We start from the raw sequence: 20,297 nt of genomic DNA, 5'->3' as shown, positions 1-20,297 counted from the left end.
TCTGTGTGTTTATAGCTGCTGTGCAGATCTGTGTGTTTACAGCACTGTGCAGATCTGTGTGTTTACAGCACTGTGCAGATCTGTGTGTTTACAGCACTGTGCAGATCTGTGTGTTTACAGCACTGTGCAGAGGCCTCTGTGTTTACAGCAGCTGGGGTGAGGATGAAGGCTTGGTGCGGAGGCCTGTGTAGTGGTAATGGCCGTGACCAGAGGAAGCACTGTTGGGTGAAGGAGCTTCGTCGGTTTGAGATCCAGGTAGCTGTCCGTTCATGGCAGAAAGCTGAGGAAGCGAAAGCGTGGACGGTGGGGGGTCGGGGGGGGGGGGGGGGGGGGAGGGCTGTTAACACGCACACGCTCAAAAATAAGCTTTACATGGAAATTCAGCCAATGAAACACAGCCCCGTGGTTCAAGTGAAGTACTGTGGATAACCAAACGTGTAGCATAGAGACCCAAGACTCCTGGCTTCTTCCATCAGGTAATTGAGTTGCTGAGGGGAAAGAAAATGTAAAATACAGTATATCAATATGAGGGAGAGAGGGAGAGAGGGAGAAACGGAGGGAGAAGGTTTGGTTTATATTGATATGAGAGAGAGAGAGAGAGAGAGAGAGAGAGATGGAGACAAAGACAAAGGGAGGTTTGGTTCGATCTCTAGTCCTTCACTTGTTTCCACCCATCACACAGTCGTTGTCTTAACGTTTTTGCCTCGCAGTTTTCTTATCGGCATCGATCCCCATTACCCACACGGAGAAGCAGCACTCCGGGCGTCGCCTGTCGATCTGCGGCACAGCGGCGGTCCTCTTCATCCGCCGGGGTCTTCCCGACTCCTCCGAGGTCGTGTCGTCTCCACCCGCAGACACACGTGCGCGCGCTGTATCCGCGGCGGTCTCCACTGGCAGCGGAGAGGCTGAACATTAAGAGCCGTGTACAAATTAAGCGGCATAATGAGGAAATAAGTGACTTATTGGCGGCGTGCTCATTGCCTTCATTACGGGGGGTATTTACGAGCGTCTATCGCAGGAGGAGCGGAGAGAGACGCGTGCGCTTTATGGACCGTGAACCGTCACCTTGTTCCAATTATCCGTTACCTCTCGCTAACGTAAGCGTCGGAGGCATTAAGAAAAAGACGAGGCTCATAATTGGGCGTTTTTAAATGGGAAGTAAACACGTGACCTCGGACTTAAGCAATAGCGTTGCTGTGTCTCAGAACCGTACGCCTGGATCTGGATTTTCTATTGGGACAGTTGTTTTGTCCCAATGACGCATTTGAAGACTTGTAGAGATTTAATGCCATTTTGTCGAACGGCTTTTAAATGGAGCAATTCAGTCGCATTGGTTTTCGATTGACTGATGACGTGTAAATGGGAGCGAAAGCCCATTATTACATGCACATTATGCTGTGACAGTTTCCTGAAACGTTCATTGTGACTGAATAATAAGTCAACAAATCAAACGTTAGTTTAACCTTTTCACAAATGCTATAATGTTAAAATGGTGTAAAATGACCATAGACACTGTTATCTTCTAAAATGAGCATCTCCTGTTGGCATTTTAAATTTGTTAAAGTTATTTTATTTCTCATGTTCATCTGAATATGTTTTTATAAGTACAAAATATGTGCAATCTATTCTACAAGAACACAATTCACACTATTGGTTTATTTGTTCGTTTTGACAAACATGATCATCATGTATATGGTGTTTCGGCCTACGTTAATGGATAATCTGAAACGATTTATGCCTTCCATTTCATGAGGTAAAATAGGAGCCATATTTAACATGCTGACCATGCTGTTAACTAACAGGAAGCCTGATCTACCATGTTCACAGTCTAGTCCTATATCAATCCCATCTTGTTAGACTTTCAGTCAGATCTTCAATGCAGAAAAATGCTAATTTCGTGTCAGAAAGCTAATTAGGAGACTTGCCAAAGTTCACCACTTTAATAACCCTGCTTCTAGACTGACATTTAGAGGTACAGTTGCACACATGCAGGGGAAGAAAGACATGTTTTATTCATGCTGAAGAGCTGGGCTCAACGTTCCCCTCGGAGGAAACGCAGGCCGCACTGTTCACAGCCATAACAGGTTATTTCTTCTCCGCTCCGTGTTTATCCGTTGATGACAGAAGCTAAAGACATGGGTGCCAAAGAGGAGGCTTTCCTGCTCTGGCCCCTGCTCGGGTTATTGTGCGGGAGAGTGCTGAAATCAAGCAGATTGTTTCACTCCGGAATGAACAGCGCGAGAGGGAAATGAAAGCCGGCACCTTGACTATTTCTCTTTAACAGAAAGGACGGGTCCTTCAGCGTGTTTTCCGATTCAACGCCGCCAGGCTTTATTGCGTTCACGGATCATTCTGGACTCGCCTGAATGAAAGCGAGCGAGAAAGATGGTTTATGTAAACCCTGACCGTGGTCATCTCAAAGAAACTGAACTTGCGAGCTCTTTTCTTTCTAAAGCTTTTGGTCCCGTAAGAGATTTGAGTATCCTTCATAATTTCTTTATGAGCGGACGAGTTTGACTTTATTTCTGTACAGTGCAGACGTACATACAGTTCATTTCTGTTGGGGGATTATGACTGTGACGGGATGAAGTGCTTCCAAAAAAAGGACAATCTCTGTCTTTTTTGCAATAGAGATTTCTGCTGATAAGATGATGGCAACTGTATATAGCTGGTAGGGAGAATAAGAAAAAAAATGTTTTTCTCAACCAAGACTCAACCACTTGCAACAAAACAAAATGTATTTCATTTCAGGAGACACTTGGAAAACAGCAAAGTGGAATTTCATATAGCATATGATTCTTCATTGTCACAAAAAACATTATCATAAATGTATACTGCTCTTACATTTACTGTAGTAGAAGGCTTGAATAATGTTTTTTGAGATTATGAGATTGAGGTGGCTAGTCACTCTCAAAAGCATGTCAATTTCTCATTGAAAACAACCAGGGGCTAGCACTTAGCATCCCACAATTCAAAACAATTAAAAAGATATTACTTTTAAATGAACCTAGGCCCCATTAGGTAATCTCTGTGCAGCCATTTTGGTTGCCAATTGTTATTTTGAGACTTTGTTTTCAAGCTTTTGTACCATTTGCTTTTCTATTTTTCCTTAATTTATCTATTGCTTATCCTGGTTGCTTAACCTGGGCTTTCTGAAGTGATATTAGGATAATTACACCAGTCACATATGTTAGAAGTTGACATTATATCATCGTTTCATTATTTCTGAGGGTGTTTTTTCTAGAATAACTTCATGTGCTTTTTCTGAAATGCAGAACTGGGTGTCAGGTTGGAAATGCTGCATGCTGAATCGAATGTACCAAAACAAGTGGAATAATTTAATGAATTGTAAATGCCCAAAATAAGCACACACTCACAAACACATACACAGGCTTTCTCGGGGCTGTTGTCGAACCGGGAGATATGCAAAGACAAGACTCGCGGCAAAATTAAAGATCCGTCAGGAATCAATTCCAGCGAGGCAGCATCAGCATTACCCACACTCCTCCTGCTGGATTATACTTAATGAATTATTTCCGCAGGTTGTACGTATGCCCTTACCATACCGCCTCTGCTGCAGAAAATCACTGTGAGGAAGGAAACTCATCTCACCCAGCATGGGAAACAATTTTCTCCTTGTCACTCAGTGATGTGGGACAGACTGCACTACCAGAGGCCCCTGTTTCCCCTTCCCGTTCCTCCTTCCTGTCTGTTGATTGGCCATCTTAGTGTAATCATCTCAGCTTCACAGCCCTCTGCAGATTGCGTGTATCCATACAAGATTTTTGCTGCAAGAGATGAATACACTTGCATTTATTGGTATTCTTTCCAAACACAGTACAGTACAGCGTTAAACACTGAAACCGTGTGCTTTTTCTAATCTTTTCAGCATCAAACCACTTGAATAATAGGTAAATAGTTTTTAAATAAACAGCCCTCCATCATAGGACAGTTGGTCATTTGTTCTTTGAATTTTAGTGGACTACATACAGTACCATGCATAGGTTATATGATTTCACCAAAAAACAACAACCAGTCAATATTATTGAGCTATTATTGGTTTAAATGGTAAATGGCTGGCATTTATAAAGTGTCTTTTTCTCAGGGACACTTCAACACACCCGAGGCGGGATCGAACCGGCAACCCTCCGACTGCCAGACGACTGCTCTTACCTTCACACAGTTTTCTAGTTTGGTTGCAACACACCACACACTCTACATTAACATTTACATGTTAAATAAGCTTTCACAAAGCTTTCTCCCACTCCACACTATCGAAAAAAAGTTCAGTATATAAAATAATAAAATTCTCTTTACACCTGCCTTTGCAGTGCAGATACTGTAAGAGATCGTATGTCATTTTTTACAGCGTAAAAGTGTTTATATAATGGCACTGAACTGCTTCTGTGTTTTTAATTAGCGCTTTAATGAACTGCAGATTTTTTCCATTGTTGATGATTACCCTTCACAATGTATGTACTCTATGTAATAATATATTGTAAGTCTGAAATTATTACATAGAGAAATCTTATTATAAGTGTGAAATTGACAATTGAACTTTAGTTAATTCATTTAAAATGGTCTCACGGATTTTTAATTAGTCAGTAATGTATGTTGAATTTGAATGTTGAATATACACTGATGGTAGTATCTTTTACAGGAAATTCAGTTTTATTGGAGAATGACGTTTGTGATGTTGTTAAGAAGTAGCCTCATTTCTCCTCCAGTAGACTAAAATACAGGTTCAAACCAAACAGGTGGAAATGGTCAAGATCATGCGCTCTTTCTAACTGTGCCAGATATTATCCAAGATCACAATTCAGTGGCCTTGTGTAGCGGCAGTACTGCGATACTAATTGCAACATATAGAATTAGACGGCAACTGCCACGGCAAGTGTGAATGTGATTTGGTATTATCTATTCAAAGAACATCTGTGCCTTTTCAGATGACATAAAACATGTACATAGAATATGGTGCCATCTTTACATCCACTGCTCATGTCAGTATGTGTTTCGGGAGAAGAAAAAGTCAGCACCATGTGATTCACAGATGCCCAATATATCCTCTAGTGTTAGAATAAATAGCAGTGAGAGTTTGAGGATTTATACACAAATTCTGCTTTGTACAATCGTATGTCTCGGTCATATTTAGCATGCTGGCAGAGTGTTTGCCCGTCTTGTGTTCTGCTTCACGGTTCCTCTCTCGGGGTGAAGCGTTCAGAACAACACACACGCAGAGTATGTTGAGGGAGCCAAGATGAAAATACAACGATTCTGCCTCACTTTTATTACAAAGTCGTCATTCCTGGGTTGTTCTAAATTTAACTCTGATACAAATTGCATTTGTTGTTGTAATTAGGTAGCATGATAGCTTAGACATTGAACTATAAAATCGCTGTCTTGTTTTGACATCCATTAAATGAACAAGCCTGGAGACGACAGCTATATTTACTTTTTTAATCACCGGCCAAGTGCTCTGATCTAGAAAATGGTAGGCACTCACCATGGCTAAGTGCTTATTTTTTAATACCTTTCCATTTTACATCTACCTGGCAATCTACGCACACAATTCTATTAGTGTATATTAGCCTTCTAACCTTTTGGTCTTAAAAAAAGTTCATTAGATGAATGAACCGCTCGTTCCTTCAAGACATTTGCATTGAGACGTTATTCATGCCATTTGTCTTTGTTCGTCAGACGTGAGGCTGTGTGTGTGTTAGCTTCCCATGCTGCCGCGTAATGAAACTGTAGATCATATCGGATCGGGTCGCTCCGGTAACTCACGTGAGAAGAAAGTCAGTGATGAGACAACAAAAGGATGATCGCTCTCTTAATGACTTAATGGAAGATCGCTCAGGACGCGGTGACAGTCTGAGCGTGCACCCGTGCTGGTGGAGACGTGTACATCTCGGGCCCCGCTCCCGTGGAGATGTGTACATGTCGGGCCCCTGCTCCCATGGAGACGTGTACATGTCGGGCCCCACTCCCATAGAGACGTATACATGTCGGGCCCCTGTTCCCATAGAGACGTGTACATGTCGGGCCCCACTCCCATAGAGACGTATACATGTCGGGCCCCTGTTCCCATAGAGACGTGTACATGTCAGGCCCCTGCTCCCATAGAAACGTGTACATGTCGGGCCCCTGCTCCCATAGAGACGTGTACATGTCGGGCCCCTGCTCCCACAGAGACGTATACATGTCGGGCCCCTATTCCCATAGAGACGTGTACATGTCGGGCCCCTGCTCCCATAGAGACGTGTACATGTTGGGCCCCTGCTCCCATAGAGACATGTACATGTCGGGGCCCTGTTCCCATAGAGACGTGTTCATGTCGGGCCCCTGCTCCCAAAGAGACCTATACATGTCGGGCCCCTGTTCCCATAGAGACGTGTACATGTCGGGCCCCTGCTCCCATAGAGACGTGTACATGTCGGGCCCCTGCTCCCATAGAGACGTGTACATGTCGGGACCCTGCTCCCATAGAGACGTGTACATGTCGGGGCCCTGTTCCCATAGAGACGTGTTCATGTCGGGCCCCTGCTCCCATAGAGACGTGTACATGTCGGGCCCCTGCTCCCATAGAGACGTGTACATGTCGGGCCCCTGCTCCCATAGAGACGTGTACATGTCGGGACCCTGCTCCCATAGAGACGTGTACATGTCGGGCCCCTGCTCCCATAGAGACGTGTATATCAAACAGTGTGGATGAGTTAAATGCTCTTTTAGAAAATGAAATTAATTTGATTTTTGACTGGATAACCAATAACAAGCTAGTTCTGAATATACCTAAGACTAAATCCATTGTTTTTGGCTCAAGCCATGCATTAAGGCAAGATAGCAAATTATGTATTAACATCAAGGCACTACTATAGAACAGGTCACTGAGGCTAAACTTCTGGGGGTTATTCTTGATGGGCATCTATCGTGGCATAAACACATAGATAAGATAGTTGGTAAACTGGGGAGAGGAATATCTATGTTAAGAAGATGCTCCTCTTTCCTGACTCCAAGCACCACTCTGCAGGTCATACAGGCCTTGGTATTGTCTCATCTTGACTACTGTCCTGCAATTTGGTCCAATGCAGCAAAAAAAGAGCTGCACAAGCTCCAGTTAGTGCAGAATAGAGCAGCACGTCTCGCCCTCAGCTGTTCAATGAGAGAAAGTGTCAATAAAATGCATGCAGATCTTTCCTGGCTGAAGGTGGAAGACAGATTGACATGCAGTCTCCTGGTCTTGTTCAGAAATATTTGTGTTTTAAAACAACCCTATTGCCTGTACTCAAAAATAACATTTTCTAAGGACAGACATGATCATGAAACAAGACAAGCGAGAATGGGTCATGTTGCAATGCCTCAACCTAGAACCAATGCAATGAAAAAAACGGGTATGTATACAGCTATCTCCCTTTGGAATAGGTTGCCATGCTTGATTACTCAAGCAACAAGTAAAGTAAGTTTTAAAAAGAAACTAGAGAGGTTATTCTTGGGTACAGGCCTGCAAAATAAATTGATAAATGGTTTTATTTAAATGTGTTTGAAATGTTCTGTTATACTGTAAAGGTGTTTTGTGTTTGTTTTTGGGGGTGTGGGGGGGGGTAAGATGATTACTGTAATGTATTAATGTGTGCTTATAAGTGAAAGCATGAGTATACTTTTATGTTTTTAAGGTTGACCCCAGGAAGAGTAGCTAATGGGGATCCCAATAAACCAATAAACCAATACATGTCGGGCCCCTGCTCCCAGAGAGACGTGTACATGTCGGGCCCCTGCTCCCATAGAGACGTGTACATGTCGGCCCCTGCTCCCATAGAGACGTGTACATGTCGGGCCCCTGCTCCTGTGGAGACATGTACATGTCGGGCCCCTGTTCCCATAGAGACATGTACATGTCGGGCCCCTGCTCCTGTGGAGATGTGTACATGTCGGGCCCCTGTTCCCATAGAGACATATACATGTCGGGCCCCTGCTCCCATAGAGACATGTACATGTCGGGCCCCTGCTCCCATAGAGACGTGTACATGTCGGGCCCCTGTTCCCATAGAGACGTGTACATGTCGGCCCCTGCTCCCATAGAGACATATACATGTCGGCCCCTGCTCCCATAGAGACGTGTACATGTCGGGCCCCTGCTCCCATAGAGACATGTACATGTCGGGCCCCTGCTCCCATAGAGACGTGTACATGTCGGCCCCTGCTCCCATAGAGACGTGTACATGTCGGCCCCTGCTCCCATAGAGACATGTACATGTCGGGCCCCTGCTCCCATAGAGACGTGTACATGTCAGGCCCCTGCTCCCATAGAGACGTGTACATGTCGGCCCCTGCTCCTGTGGAGACGTGTACATGTCGGGCCCCTGCTCCCATAGAGACGTGTACATGTCGGGCCCCTGCTCCTGTGGAGACGTGTACATGTTGGGCCCCTGTTCCCATAGAGACGTGTACATGTCGGGCCCCGCTCCCGTGTCAGGGCTGAAATATGGCCTCCTCTCATGCGACGGGCTTGACGCAGGTTGGGATTGAGTATCGTGTCATCTGGGCCGATCCTGGCTGTAGCAGAGATAAACAGATGGCACCTGTTCAGGAGCATGTAAATGAAATATAAACAGCGCACACCCTGCGCTGAGGCCCGGGGGTTATAAATGAGCCTGGCGTCTCCCCCGTTCGGAGATCCGGGGGTTTGACGACAGAAGTGCGCAGACGTCACTGCGTGGGCCTCTCCTGTGGGTCAGGCCGCGGTCGGTGATGGATGTTTGAGCGTTTGGGATGTGAAGTCGCCAGGGGGACGTGCCGTGGTAATGAATACGCTGCAGGTTGCAGGAGGCATTTGTGCAAAAAGGCCCCACAAATCATCATTTACGGTAGGGGTGTGGGGGTGGCTGTAGATGAAATGGCAGTCTCGGGAGATCAAAGTTGATTCGATATTATTTGATATTGGAAAGCCCCCTTTTGAAATCGTGTGCTTCATGAATTGGCCCAGGACTACAAGCCCGGTTTGGACTTTAAGGAAAGGGGGATGAGGGGAGTAGGAAACAGATCTTCTTAGCTTCATGTTCAGCTTAAATAATCACTGCATTAAGATGGGCAAAGAATGTGAAAAAAGGGTCACAGAATGCACAGAATGTTATATAAGAGACACGATCAATCAAATCTTTGGACAAGTGGGGCTGTTATTAAGAAGAATAACCTACCTCAATACTTAGTCTGGCTCTGTAGCTATGCCGTATAAGTGAAATATTGTGGGTGACAAAGGTGTTATTGAACGGTTGGTAATCAGCTGTCATAACTGTTGTTTTCATCTATTGAACAATTACAATCAACCTCATGACTCTGTGATGACTATGATTGTGCAGTGATGATTATTGGATTTTTAATGGAGATGGAGATATTTAGCTCAGCGGCTGAAACTTTCAGGAAAATCAAAGAAAGTGCTGGTTTTCTCGTGAGGAGTGTGTGTGTGTGTGTGCAGGTGTGTGTGTGTGTGTGGGTGCATGCATTTTTTGTGTGTTCCTTTATTCTTGGATTCTGCCTAATTTGAAAAATTTTCAGGATCGGGGGTAAGCAGAACCGACACACAAAATGGGATTTATTGAAGGGACAGGCTCTCGTTCAGGACTCTGAGCGTCTGGGCCACATCACAGGGCTTACAGGGAATCTTTATGGGATTGGCCGTTTATTACAGCATGAATCCTGGCTGTGGTGCGAATGTGGGAATCGTGTTCTCCATTGTTCCGTCGCAAGCGGAAAATGAAAGCAGTCCCATCAGTCGTGAGGAGCGAAGCCTTCCGCCGAAGGCTCCAGATCTTGTTTAGGATAGCAATCGCCGCTCACAAGTTGTCAAAACAAGCCGTCTCGAGACCGCGGGGTTTTCGCGCAGTTTTGTCTCCTCGTGAAATTGTTTTGGCTTGGCACAAAGGAGAGCCGAAGCCACGCGAGACACTGAAGCAATGAACGCAGGGAAGGACGTGGTGCGGATTTTGTGTTTGTGCGGAGAGATTAGAGCGGAACGACGCCGGCACAAACACTCATGCAGCTCAGATAAGACGCCTTTAAACTCCACTGCCGCTATTCTGCCAATCAGACGGTTCCCTTTGCTTCTGTTTCCGGGCAAAACCAGCCGCATGTGCCGAAAAGCTGCTCTGAAGAGGGACCAATGTTGACTGTGCAAGTGCAAGATTGTTTTAATCACTCTCTTCTTATGGTATAGTCGTTTTCTTTGATGTTGACATGGGAAGAATAGGCTTGAAATACATTTTTCTTGACAGGTTTTCGTACTCTCAAATGCCTTAGCCCCTGCATAGCAGCTCAGAGTGTCTTTGGTGTTAGTCTTTCATATATCTGTTCTCACACTTGTGCGTCTATGTGACTAAAATTTTACATGCATGTGTACTGTACACCAGACCTGGGTGAAATACGTAATTGTTTTGGATTCAAATACTTTTCTTTGCTGAGCTGGTCTGGTGTATTGGAACCTCTCAAAAACTTCTGATGCTCTTGGTTGGCTCAATTGTACCAGACGAGATCAATCGAGCACGGAAAAAAGTATTGGAATCTAAAACAATGACGTATTCGACCCGGGTGCGGCGCACACGCGTGTCTTGCGTTCACAGACAGGTGTGTGTATCTCCGTGTGTGTGCTTTAAAGATGAGCTGACGGTGTCCTCCTCCCTGGGTCTCCGCAGGCACCGGCAGCGATGCCCTCCCGGACTCCTTGCCGTCCGTTCCGGGCACGCTGCCGCACTTCCTGCAGGAGCCGGAGGACGCCTACATCATCAAGAGCAATCCCATCAAGCTCCGCTGCAGGGCCGCGCCCGCGCTGCAGATCTTCTTCAAGTGCAACGGCGAGTGGGTGCACCAGAACGAGCACGTGTCGCGCGAGTACCTGGACGAGGGCACAGGTAGGTACCCCCGAGGCGCCCCCGGAGTCCGACAGATCACTTACGAAAGAGCGTTGTGTTCTCTGTAGGAACCCCCTGTCGCTCCAGAGCCAGTCCGACAGATCACTTACGAAAGAGCGTTGTGTTCTCTGTAGGAACCCCCGTCGTTCCAGAGTGAGTCCGACAGATCACTTACGAAAGAGCGTTGTGTGCTCTGTAGGAACCCCCGTCATTCCAGAACGAGTCTGACAGATCACTTACGAAAGAGCGTTGTGTTCTCTGTAGGAACCCCCTGTCCCTCCAGAGCGAGTCCGACAGATCACTCACGAAAGAGCGTTGTGTTCTCTGTAGGAACCCCCGTCGTTCCAGAACGAGTCCGACAGATCACTTACGAAAGAGCGTTGTGTTCTCTGTAGGAACCCCTGTCGCTCCAGAGCGAGTCCGACAGATCACTTACGAAAGAGCGTTGTGTTCTCTGTAGGAACCCCCGTCGTTCCAGAACGAGTCCGACAGATCACTTACGAAAGAGCGTTGTGTGCTCTGTAGGAACCCCCGTCGCTCCAGAACGAGTCCGACAGATCACTTACGAAAGAGCGTTGTGTTCTCTGTAGGAACCCCCTGTTGCTCCAGAGCCAGTCCGACAGATCACTTACAAAAGAGCGTTGTGTTCTCTGTAGGAACCCCCGTCGTTCCAGAACGAGTCTGACTGATCACTTACGAAAGAGCGTTGTGTTCTCTGTAGGAACCCCCGTCGTTCCAGAACGAGTCCGACAGATCACTTACGAAAGAGCGTTGTGTGCTCTCTGGCTAAAATAGGACTTATTTCCTTCCACCAGTGGTTTGACATCATTATTACCTTTTTATTTGACCACTCGTGGTTTTTTTTTTTTTCCTCTCAAGGTCCCTGCAATACACATTTGTAAAAGTAGGCTAAAATCCAAAAAGACCAGAAAGTGCGGACTTGCAGCGCAGGATATTATATGTAGAGGTCATGTCGTACATGTGCAGTCCTCAGACGACCAGACCTTCAGCAAGGCTTTGAAATGACCTGTTGGAGACAGGACATCCATCTTAAAAATAGCCTGGGCTTAAAATGTACTTTAACATCTCCGGATGCTCTTGTACTTTTGATTGCTTGATCCACTTAAACTGACAGACATAATGTGTTGTGGGGCGGCCTGTAGCATAGTGGTTAAGGTACACGACTGGGAGCCGCAAGGTCGGTGGTTCGATCCCCGGTGAAGCCACAATAAGATCCGCACAGCCGTTTGGCCCTTGAGCAAGGCCCTTAACCCTGCATTGCTCCAGGGGAGGAGTGTCTCCTGCTTAGTCTAATCAACTGTACGTTGCTCTGGATAAGAGCGTGTGCCAAATGCCATTAATGTAATGTAATCTGAATTATAGTTACACAGTCTAGCAAAGAATGACAGCCAGGGAAGACCCCACGCTGGGAGTCCTATACTCTTGAGACCCAGCAGATTTATGTACACAAAGCTGGCCTGACGAGAGTGTGTCGGTGCGGTCGCAGTCTGACTGAAATTAGCTTCTTATTTACAAAGGCTGCAGCTCATTACGCAATCAGCAAATGAGACTGCTACAAACCACATTTTGCCAGATTTTAAACGGCGTGTTTAGTGCATTGAATATCTTCGCCGCGTGTGATGATATCCATGTATCGGCTGCCGCGTAAAAGTGTATCCAGTGCAGGACATAATGTGTACATATTCCAGCTGTGGTGGCTAGTGTTAGCGAATGAAATGCGAGATGTAACGTGGCAGTCATCTTGACTATTGCTGGGATAGAATGGGAACGTCGTGTGGGAGGTTCCAGTACATCTTTTATCTCTCCCAGAAGCGTAATTATTTGTATGGCTGGGTGTTTGTCAAAGAAGTTTCTTTTTTGGCAGTCCATTTAATTCCCTGTTTCTTTTCTGTGATTGTTTTGGAGGATAACTCTAACACTCTTTCCACGATAGACAAAAGCCTTTAAAAGCAGCATCTCATTGCATTTAGTCTACTAGTGGCAACACTGAATTTTTTTAAGTGAGTTACTGTCACTACGTTATTTCAGTCACTTCCAATTGCTTCGCATGATATATTGGTTAATTTAAAAAAAGAATTGTCAATATTTTTTGTGAAGAAACCCAGCCTTAATTACTGCTTAATTATTGAGTCTTGTTGCAAAGATTATTTCAGTGCATTTTTGAAGCCTAGATCCGTGTTTCTGTCTCGCACCTCACTTTAGGCCTGCTCTACAGAGGCACAGAAATTTCACGCACAATTTGACCCTCGTTAATTGCGCAAACTTCACTGAATTCAACAGAATACATAATCAGCCACACTTATAATATCTCTGCCATTAATTTGCATGATCCACCCTGAAAAGCATATGCATTAAGGACATAAACACATTTTGCGGTGACTCACGCACACTGTGGTTCCAGCCCCGTGCGCCAGTTTGATACGTACTACGGATGTTTCCTGGGCAGAATGCATCATATGTGCGCCAGGAAATCAGCACAAAAGGCTTTGTACATCTGGCCCTAATATTTACATTTCTTAAAGCCTACTGTATAACAGTATGTCACACATTTGTCGCCTTTTTACAATTGGATCACCCAATGTGATATCGAGAAGTTTCACAGTGAGAGCTCTCAGTGCTACTGTAGAAACGAGGAAAAAAGGCACACATATTTAACATTCACCGAGCCAGTGACGGAAGGGCTAAAAACTCACAAAAGCATGTAACTGTGTTAAAGAACCTCACATCTCACATGTAACTGTGTTAATGAATCTCACTCCTCACATGTTAACTGTGTTAAAGAACTTCACACCTCACATGTAACTGTGTTAATGAATCTCACTCCTCACATGTTAACTATGTTAAAGAACTTCACACCTCACATGTTAACTGTGTTAAAGAATCTCACACCTCACGTGTAACTGTGTTAAAGAACCTCACATCTCACATGTTAACTGTGTTAAAGAATCTCACACCTCATATGTAACTGTGTTAAAGAACCTCACATGTAACTGTGTTAAAGAACCTCACACCTCACATGTTAACTGTGTTAAAGAATCTCACACCTCACATGTAACTGTGTTAAAGAACCTCACATGTAACTGTGTTAAAGAACCTCACATCTCACATGTTAACTGTGTTAAAGAATCTCACACCTCACATGTAACTGTGTTAAAGAACCTCACACCCCACATGTTAACTGTGTTAAAGAATCTCACATGTATCTGTGTTAAAGGACCTCACATCTCGCATGTAACTGTGTTAAAGAACCTCACACAAACCTCACACGAACGGAGCAGAAGGCAGGAGAGGTGGAGTAACGGAGCTTGCTCTCGCTCCTCACATGGGACTACAGCTGAGCCAGCGTGACATGAGGGAAGGAAATCAATGCCGCACAGATATATGCATACCCCAGACACCACGCCAGACACCACGAGGGCCCCAGAAAGTCAATCAGAATGACAGTCCATTCCATCACCTGTTAAATACAATTTGGAGATGGTTACACACATTTGGAGATACAATTTGGAGATGGTGCAGAAGTTTTATTGCGTTCATTCGTCATATTTATTTTGAAAATAAATAGAAATAAAGCCCAGAGAGGCTATCATGTGTTTGAAAAATTGCCAATTCGCAGCAAAGTGGCTAAATGTGTTTGTATTGAACAACCTCTTTAATGTGATTTGAAGTGTGTTGACCAACAGTGAAATTGGAGCTCAAAGGTTGAGCTACTAATATTGCGGAAATCATCCTCGGGTGTTGAATTGCATTGTTCACTGCTTATCTGAGAACACCTAAGTAACGCTGCATGCCGTGGTATCAGTGGAGTTCTGTCAATGGAATTTTAACTCTAAATGAAACATGAGGCTATTTATTTTGCTATATTCAATACAACTCAGTGGGCACTTTATTAGGTAGACCGTCTTGCAAATCTTTAATCAGCCAATCATGTGGTAGCAAATAAATGCATAAAAGCATGCAGACATGGTCAAGAGGTTCGGCTGTTTATCACACCAAATGCCTAAATCGGGAAGAAATGTGACTTTGACCATGGAATGATTGTTGATGGGGTGATTTGTGTATCTCAGAAACCCCTGATCTCCTGGGATTTTCATGCACATCAGTGTCTAGAGCAGGGGTGCACAACTCGGTCTGCATGCAGGGTCAGACAGGTCGAAGATGACAGTAACACAGATAAAGATGTATTACAACACTGGTATCCAGAAGACCATCTCTGAACACACAAGGCATCAAAACCATAAGTGGAACGGCTACAGCAGCAGAAGATTTAATAAGCCTAATACCTAATAAAGTGCTCACTGAGTGTACATTAGCTCGGTTTCATTTACTCAAATGCCACTGCTCCTCCAATGAACCCTCCCATCGCAGAACCCTACCTTCCTCCCCTTGGTGCATGGCTTGCCTTTAAATGTAGCTCTGGATTGCTCACTTCTGGATGAAATTCAGTCAAAAGCTCCATGGCGTGTCTAGAGCCACCTCCGCTTATGAAAAAATTGTCCCATGCTCTGAATATTAATTGTGGGAAAGTGCGAGTTTTGTTGTCTGCATAAGTTGTAGATGAAATGAGCCCCTTTAAAAAAGTGTCAGGAGCAGGTGTGCGAGAGTCCATGCAGCAGCTGTTGCTGACGAGGTCCTTGTTTTATTTCCTGGAGGGCTTTTCTGGAGAACAAAGTTGATGCGACGCCTCTTGTGAAATGGGCTCTGATTAGCCTCTGAAAAGAGGAGTGTGGTGCGTTCATAGAGGCCCCTCTGCAGGATGGGGCGTTTAATCGCTTCTGGAAGTTCATTATTGCATGATTGCTGTGCTGTGAAATTGTTGTGTGACTGATAATGGGGAAATGAAAGTCTCCATCTTGGTTATTTTTGCTTCATGTGACAAAAAAAAAAGAGGAGGAAATGGAAACAGGAAATTCATTTTTCTTTTTCTTGCAATAACTCCCTTTTTTCTGTACCACCATTTTGTAAAAAAAAGAATGATAATGATAAGGCTTGAAATGAATACAATACATATGAAAACAGCATAAACAGGGCAGAAATATGCGCTTATCTGATTGTTGCTGTATTGGCTCACACATTGCCGCATGAGTACACAGAGGGACTGGGTCGTGCCTGAAGACTCGAGGATTGATGGGAGAAAGAAAAGATGACACAAAAAATGATTTAAAAAAAATATATATTACCACATGCTTATTACAAACACATGAATCTATATCTAGATTTATATAAGTGCTTGGATATGCATCTCAGCATCCATTGGCGGTTCATAGGCATATCTGCCCTTGCGGCTGACTTCCTACAGATGGCACAGTGGCTTATTAAAGATGCCAAACTGTGGACCATTTTGAGAAACTCTGTTTTCAATGCAGTGTTTTTCCACATGCCATTTTTTAAGAGCAGAACAAACCAACAACATTTAAAATGAAGACAGAAGTCACATTTAGTTGCCTTTATTTCAAAGTGTTCTGTCTTTGACTCCTCACACTCCTTTCAACATTACTTGGCTTAGCAGTGACATCAGTAAATTGGCTTTTGTTGTGCTTAAAGCTGCTCCAGTGTAAAATGAAGTCGTAGGAGGTGTCTGCCACCACTTATCTTCAGCTGATGAAAGGATCACTTACTGCAATTTCCATTTTTTTAAATTATTTTTTGTAGGCTGTTTACTAGACACTTTCAGACCTTTTCCAAGGGTGGGGGCAGAAAATGTCTATTGCAGTAAACTCTTTATAAGGCAAAGAATGAAGATGGACCAGAATCTGCTGCTCAATAGCACATATCTTCCTTTTTGGTTCTCCCGGGAGTATTGTTCTGTATCCCAGCATCTATCTAATAGCATCTAATGTTGTGACTCTAGTTCTCTGTCTCAAGACATCTGCCCTTGAGGTTTTAAATTCCCTGTGTCATTTAGACACATACAGTGCCCTCCAATAGTCTATTTATTAACGGTACAGTGACATTTGTTATTTTTGCTGTGCTTAAGCCATATACCTGTGTTCTTATGCTTTTAACCATGGACTGATCCTTCCGTTCTCCACACTTGGTAAAGGCTTATTTTCCATAAAACCTCAGAACAGAAAAGTTCCAGAACTCTTCTGGCTTGTCTGTATTTTTTTGCCAAATTCTTATCTGGCCTTTTGATTCTTTCTGCTGATGAGAGGATTGTGTTCCCTGTTGCATGGTGGTTTGTGATATTTTGGTGATGGTATATGGTTGGCATTTATATAGCACCTTTATCCAAAGCGTTGTACAATTTATTTTTCACATTCACACGCACACACTCACACACCAACGGCAATTGTCTGCCATGCAAGGCACCAACCAGCTCGTCAGGAGCATTTAGGGGGTAGGTGACTTGTTCAGGGAGACTTTGACACACCCTGGGTGGGATTAAACGGACAACCTTCCAACTGCCAGATGACTGCTCTTACCTCTTGAGCTGCTGTTTTCTTCCTTGGCCAACCTGTATGGTGTTTATTTACCCAGTGGTTTCTTTATTTCTCAGGACTTTCCAAACTGCTGTTCTTGACACACCCAGTTTCTGTGCTATCCTTCTTAATGAATCTTCTCTCAGATTATAGATTAGTTGTTTTTCTGCAGTAGTTGTCTGGCCTTCATTGTGGTGTCTGTTTTCTGACTCCAGATGCAAACAAAGGCAAAACACCACGATTAGACACTCAATGACGACCTAAAAAGCAATAGTTTACCTCCTGTGAAGAGGTTTTCACTTTCCACTTCTCCCCTCTTTACCAAACTTTTCACATTTCAGCGACAAACGGCCCGAGAGGTTTGCAATTAAAAAGCCCCCCCGAGTGTCCCTGTGTGATATGAACGTGTCGCACGCCCGGCTTCATCTCAGCGTTAGACTCATAACCGCTGATAACCTCATCCCTGCACCCGGCACAGCGACGGCTCCTGTAATAGCCGGCAAAATTGCGCTATGGATTAAGCAAGTTCATCAGCCCGGCCGATCTGCGATGAATTGGGCTTTATTGATTAGGACATGGGCCCTCAATGCCATCCCGTGGGCCTGATAGGATCTCTCATTTTCCAGTCAGGCAGATGAATCGCACCCGCCGATAAGCACAACAATGCCCTTGAGTTGGCCGTCACAGCGGACTCTGTCTCCCGGCGCTGCAGAAGGACGTTAAGTGAGCTGGCGGTTAAGTGGTGAATGGCCGGGACACAGCACAGAGTTTGCTGGAGGCGAACTTGTCCCCTTAAGAGGGGCATCAAGTCGTTTGTAAGACATAGAGGCCAGGATTTCTTTGTGAGCTGTTTTTTTTTTTTTTCTTCTTCGCTGACACAACCTATGGGTTTTGAATTAACTATGAAATGGCAGAGGTATATAAACCCTGTGCTGGGGCGCTTTTAGTGTGACACCACATCATAAGATGTGGAGGGTTATAAAGCGCTCTTCTCTCAGTCCCGCGTGGCGTCTTACACTCCGTTTGAGTTGGGCTTTTTATTGTTTACTGAGTATCGTGTTCTCTGGTTTGTTGCCGTGGCGTTATAAACATGGGAAACTGGGCGGAAGCGGACATCAATACAGCCGCAGCGTCAGTGCCGTGGCCGCTGGCGGGGGAAACGGCTGCTCTAATGTCACATCAGTGTTGCCCCCGCCATGTAAATGACAGGAACTGCCTCCCTTTATGGCCGGCTGCCTCCCCCCTTTACCACCTGTGTGCTCATTTGCCGGTCCCAGATCGGCAGTAAGAGCGTGGATGTGTTGATTCCTTTTTGTTTTCGCGACAGAGGTGATTCATCATAGAATTGTTGCCGGTCAGATTTTAGTGTTTTCTGTTAATATGCTCCTGTCCGTCGTGTGAAATGTGTTAAGCTGTGAGTCGGGGACCAATGAGCTGCAGGAGCGGGTGAGGCAGACGCCCCCCTATGCAGTGAGGAGCCGGCCTGGGTTATCTCGCCCAGTGGAATACAGGAAGCCGGGCGAGGCACATTTTACGGCCTCTGACGTGTCCGTGCGGTTAAAAGGGCTCCATCGCTGCTGGAGAGCCATCGAAAACGGTCTGTCCGCCATGGCAGCCTCACTTTCAGATGGAGGGGAATCATTTCAGACTGATAGTAGGTGCTTACGCAGCGGAGTCCGGGCACCGTTGTGGATGATGGGCAGATTAGCCGGCTTTAGGGATGAGCCTCTTTGGCTCACGTCATCGGCTGTGTAGCTGCGTCAGAAATGTATTTGAGGCACACGTACGACGCTGCCCAGCGACCAAGTGGTGGTTTGCAGCATTGATTTATGTTGCCTTATTAAAATGGTGTCCCAAATCTTGCCGTTTCAGGGATGGACAGACATCACTAGGCGAGCGCTGATCTCTGTAATCTAAGCGATGTGACTGAAGATGTATAGGATGGTCGTGTATGAATGATGCGGCGGTATCTGTGCCCTGCCAGAAAAGCATGAAGGAGAGTTGAAATCTTTTATGTGTTAAGCCATGAAGAAATGCGCGAAGAGCTCGTTAATCTACGCTCCAGTGCGGCGGCGGTGGCAGCCATTATCGTAAGCATGTGGGCATTATCATTTCTCTGCCTTGTATATGAGTTTTCATGCAGTGATATTACAAATTACAGTCATTGTGAAGATTTTCAGTAACACGTCTCATTTTTAGATGCGGCGGATGATACCCTTATTCTCTTAAAAAGTAATACAGTGGAGATAATAGAAAAGTTCTGTCATGCTCACGCTCGACTTCAGTGATGTCAAAGCAAGAAGTCTTTGGTTGGCCGGGGAAAAGCATTTGGTAAACTTCCCAATATCATTTTTATGACTGACTGATGGTGCCAGAGTCCGCATATGATATTTTTCCATAATTTAGCTTTACTTTTTTTTTTTCGCTTTATCCATCTCCTTGGTTTTTGTGTGGGTCTAAAAGCTAAAAGTGAAATCAATATGAAAAAAAACTTGATACGGGAGGATAATTCTTTATCTAATTTCTTTCTTGAAGCACACCCATGACCCAACATTGCGCTTTCATGCAGGTCTGGCAGAAGCTGAATTCATGTGATCTGGCACACAGATGTGTGTAAATGTACACAAATCATTATTTGCCATTAAAACGGCATCCTGAGTGTGCACTATTTTTTCCATGTCAAATGGCACTGAGACCTTCATGACTTGCTGTGCTTGGCGACAAGTGGCACTCTCTCCTTGCCCTCTCACCTCCTCACCTCCCTGTCTCCTTGCCTCCTCGCCTCCCTGTCTCCTTGCCCTCTCGCTTCCTCGCCTCCTCACCTCCTTGCCTCCTCGCCTCCCTGTCTCCTTGCCTTCCTGTCTCCTTGCCCTCTCGCCTCCTCACCTCCTCGCCTCCCTGTCTCCTTGCCCTCTCACCTCCTCACCTCCTCGCCTCCATGTCTCCTTGCCCTCTC

General features: G+C 45.1%; 1 protein-coding gene across 3 annotated transcripts in view; it reads left to right on the top strand.

Moving 5' to 3' along the window:
* Nucleotides 1–20,297, top strand: part of LOC133140223 (netrin receptor UNC5D-like) — a 184,394-nt gene that overhangs the window by 108,166 nt on the left and 55,931 nt on the right. For 2 of the 3 annotated variants that reach the window (XM_061259914.1, XM_061259913.1), the window contains exon 2: nucleotides 10,683–10,898. The exons of the other annotated variant lie outside the window; for it this stretch is intronic. In XM_061259914.1, coding sequence (XP_061115898.1) covers nucleotides 10,683–10,898 — 216 coding nt within the window. The remainder of the gene's footprint in view (nucleotides 1–10,682; nucleotides 10,899–20,297) is intronic. 3 annotated transcript variants of the gene reach the window in all.

The sequence above is a fragment of the Conger conger genome, chromosome 11, assembly GCF_963514075.1.
Source record: "Conger conger chromosome 11, fConCon1.1, whole genome shotgun sequence".
Taxonomy (NCBI): domain Eukaryota; kingdom Metazoa; phylum Chordata; class Actinopteri; order Anguilliformes; family Congridae; genus Conger; species Conger conger.
This window is presented reverse-complemented; position numbering and strand designations above follow the sequence as displayed.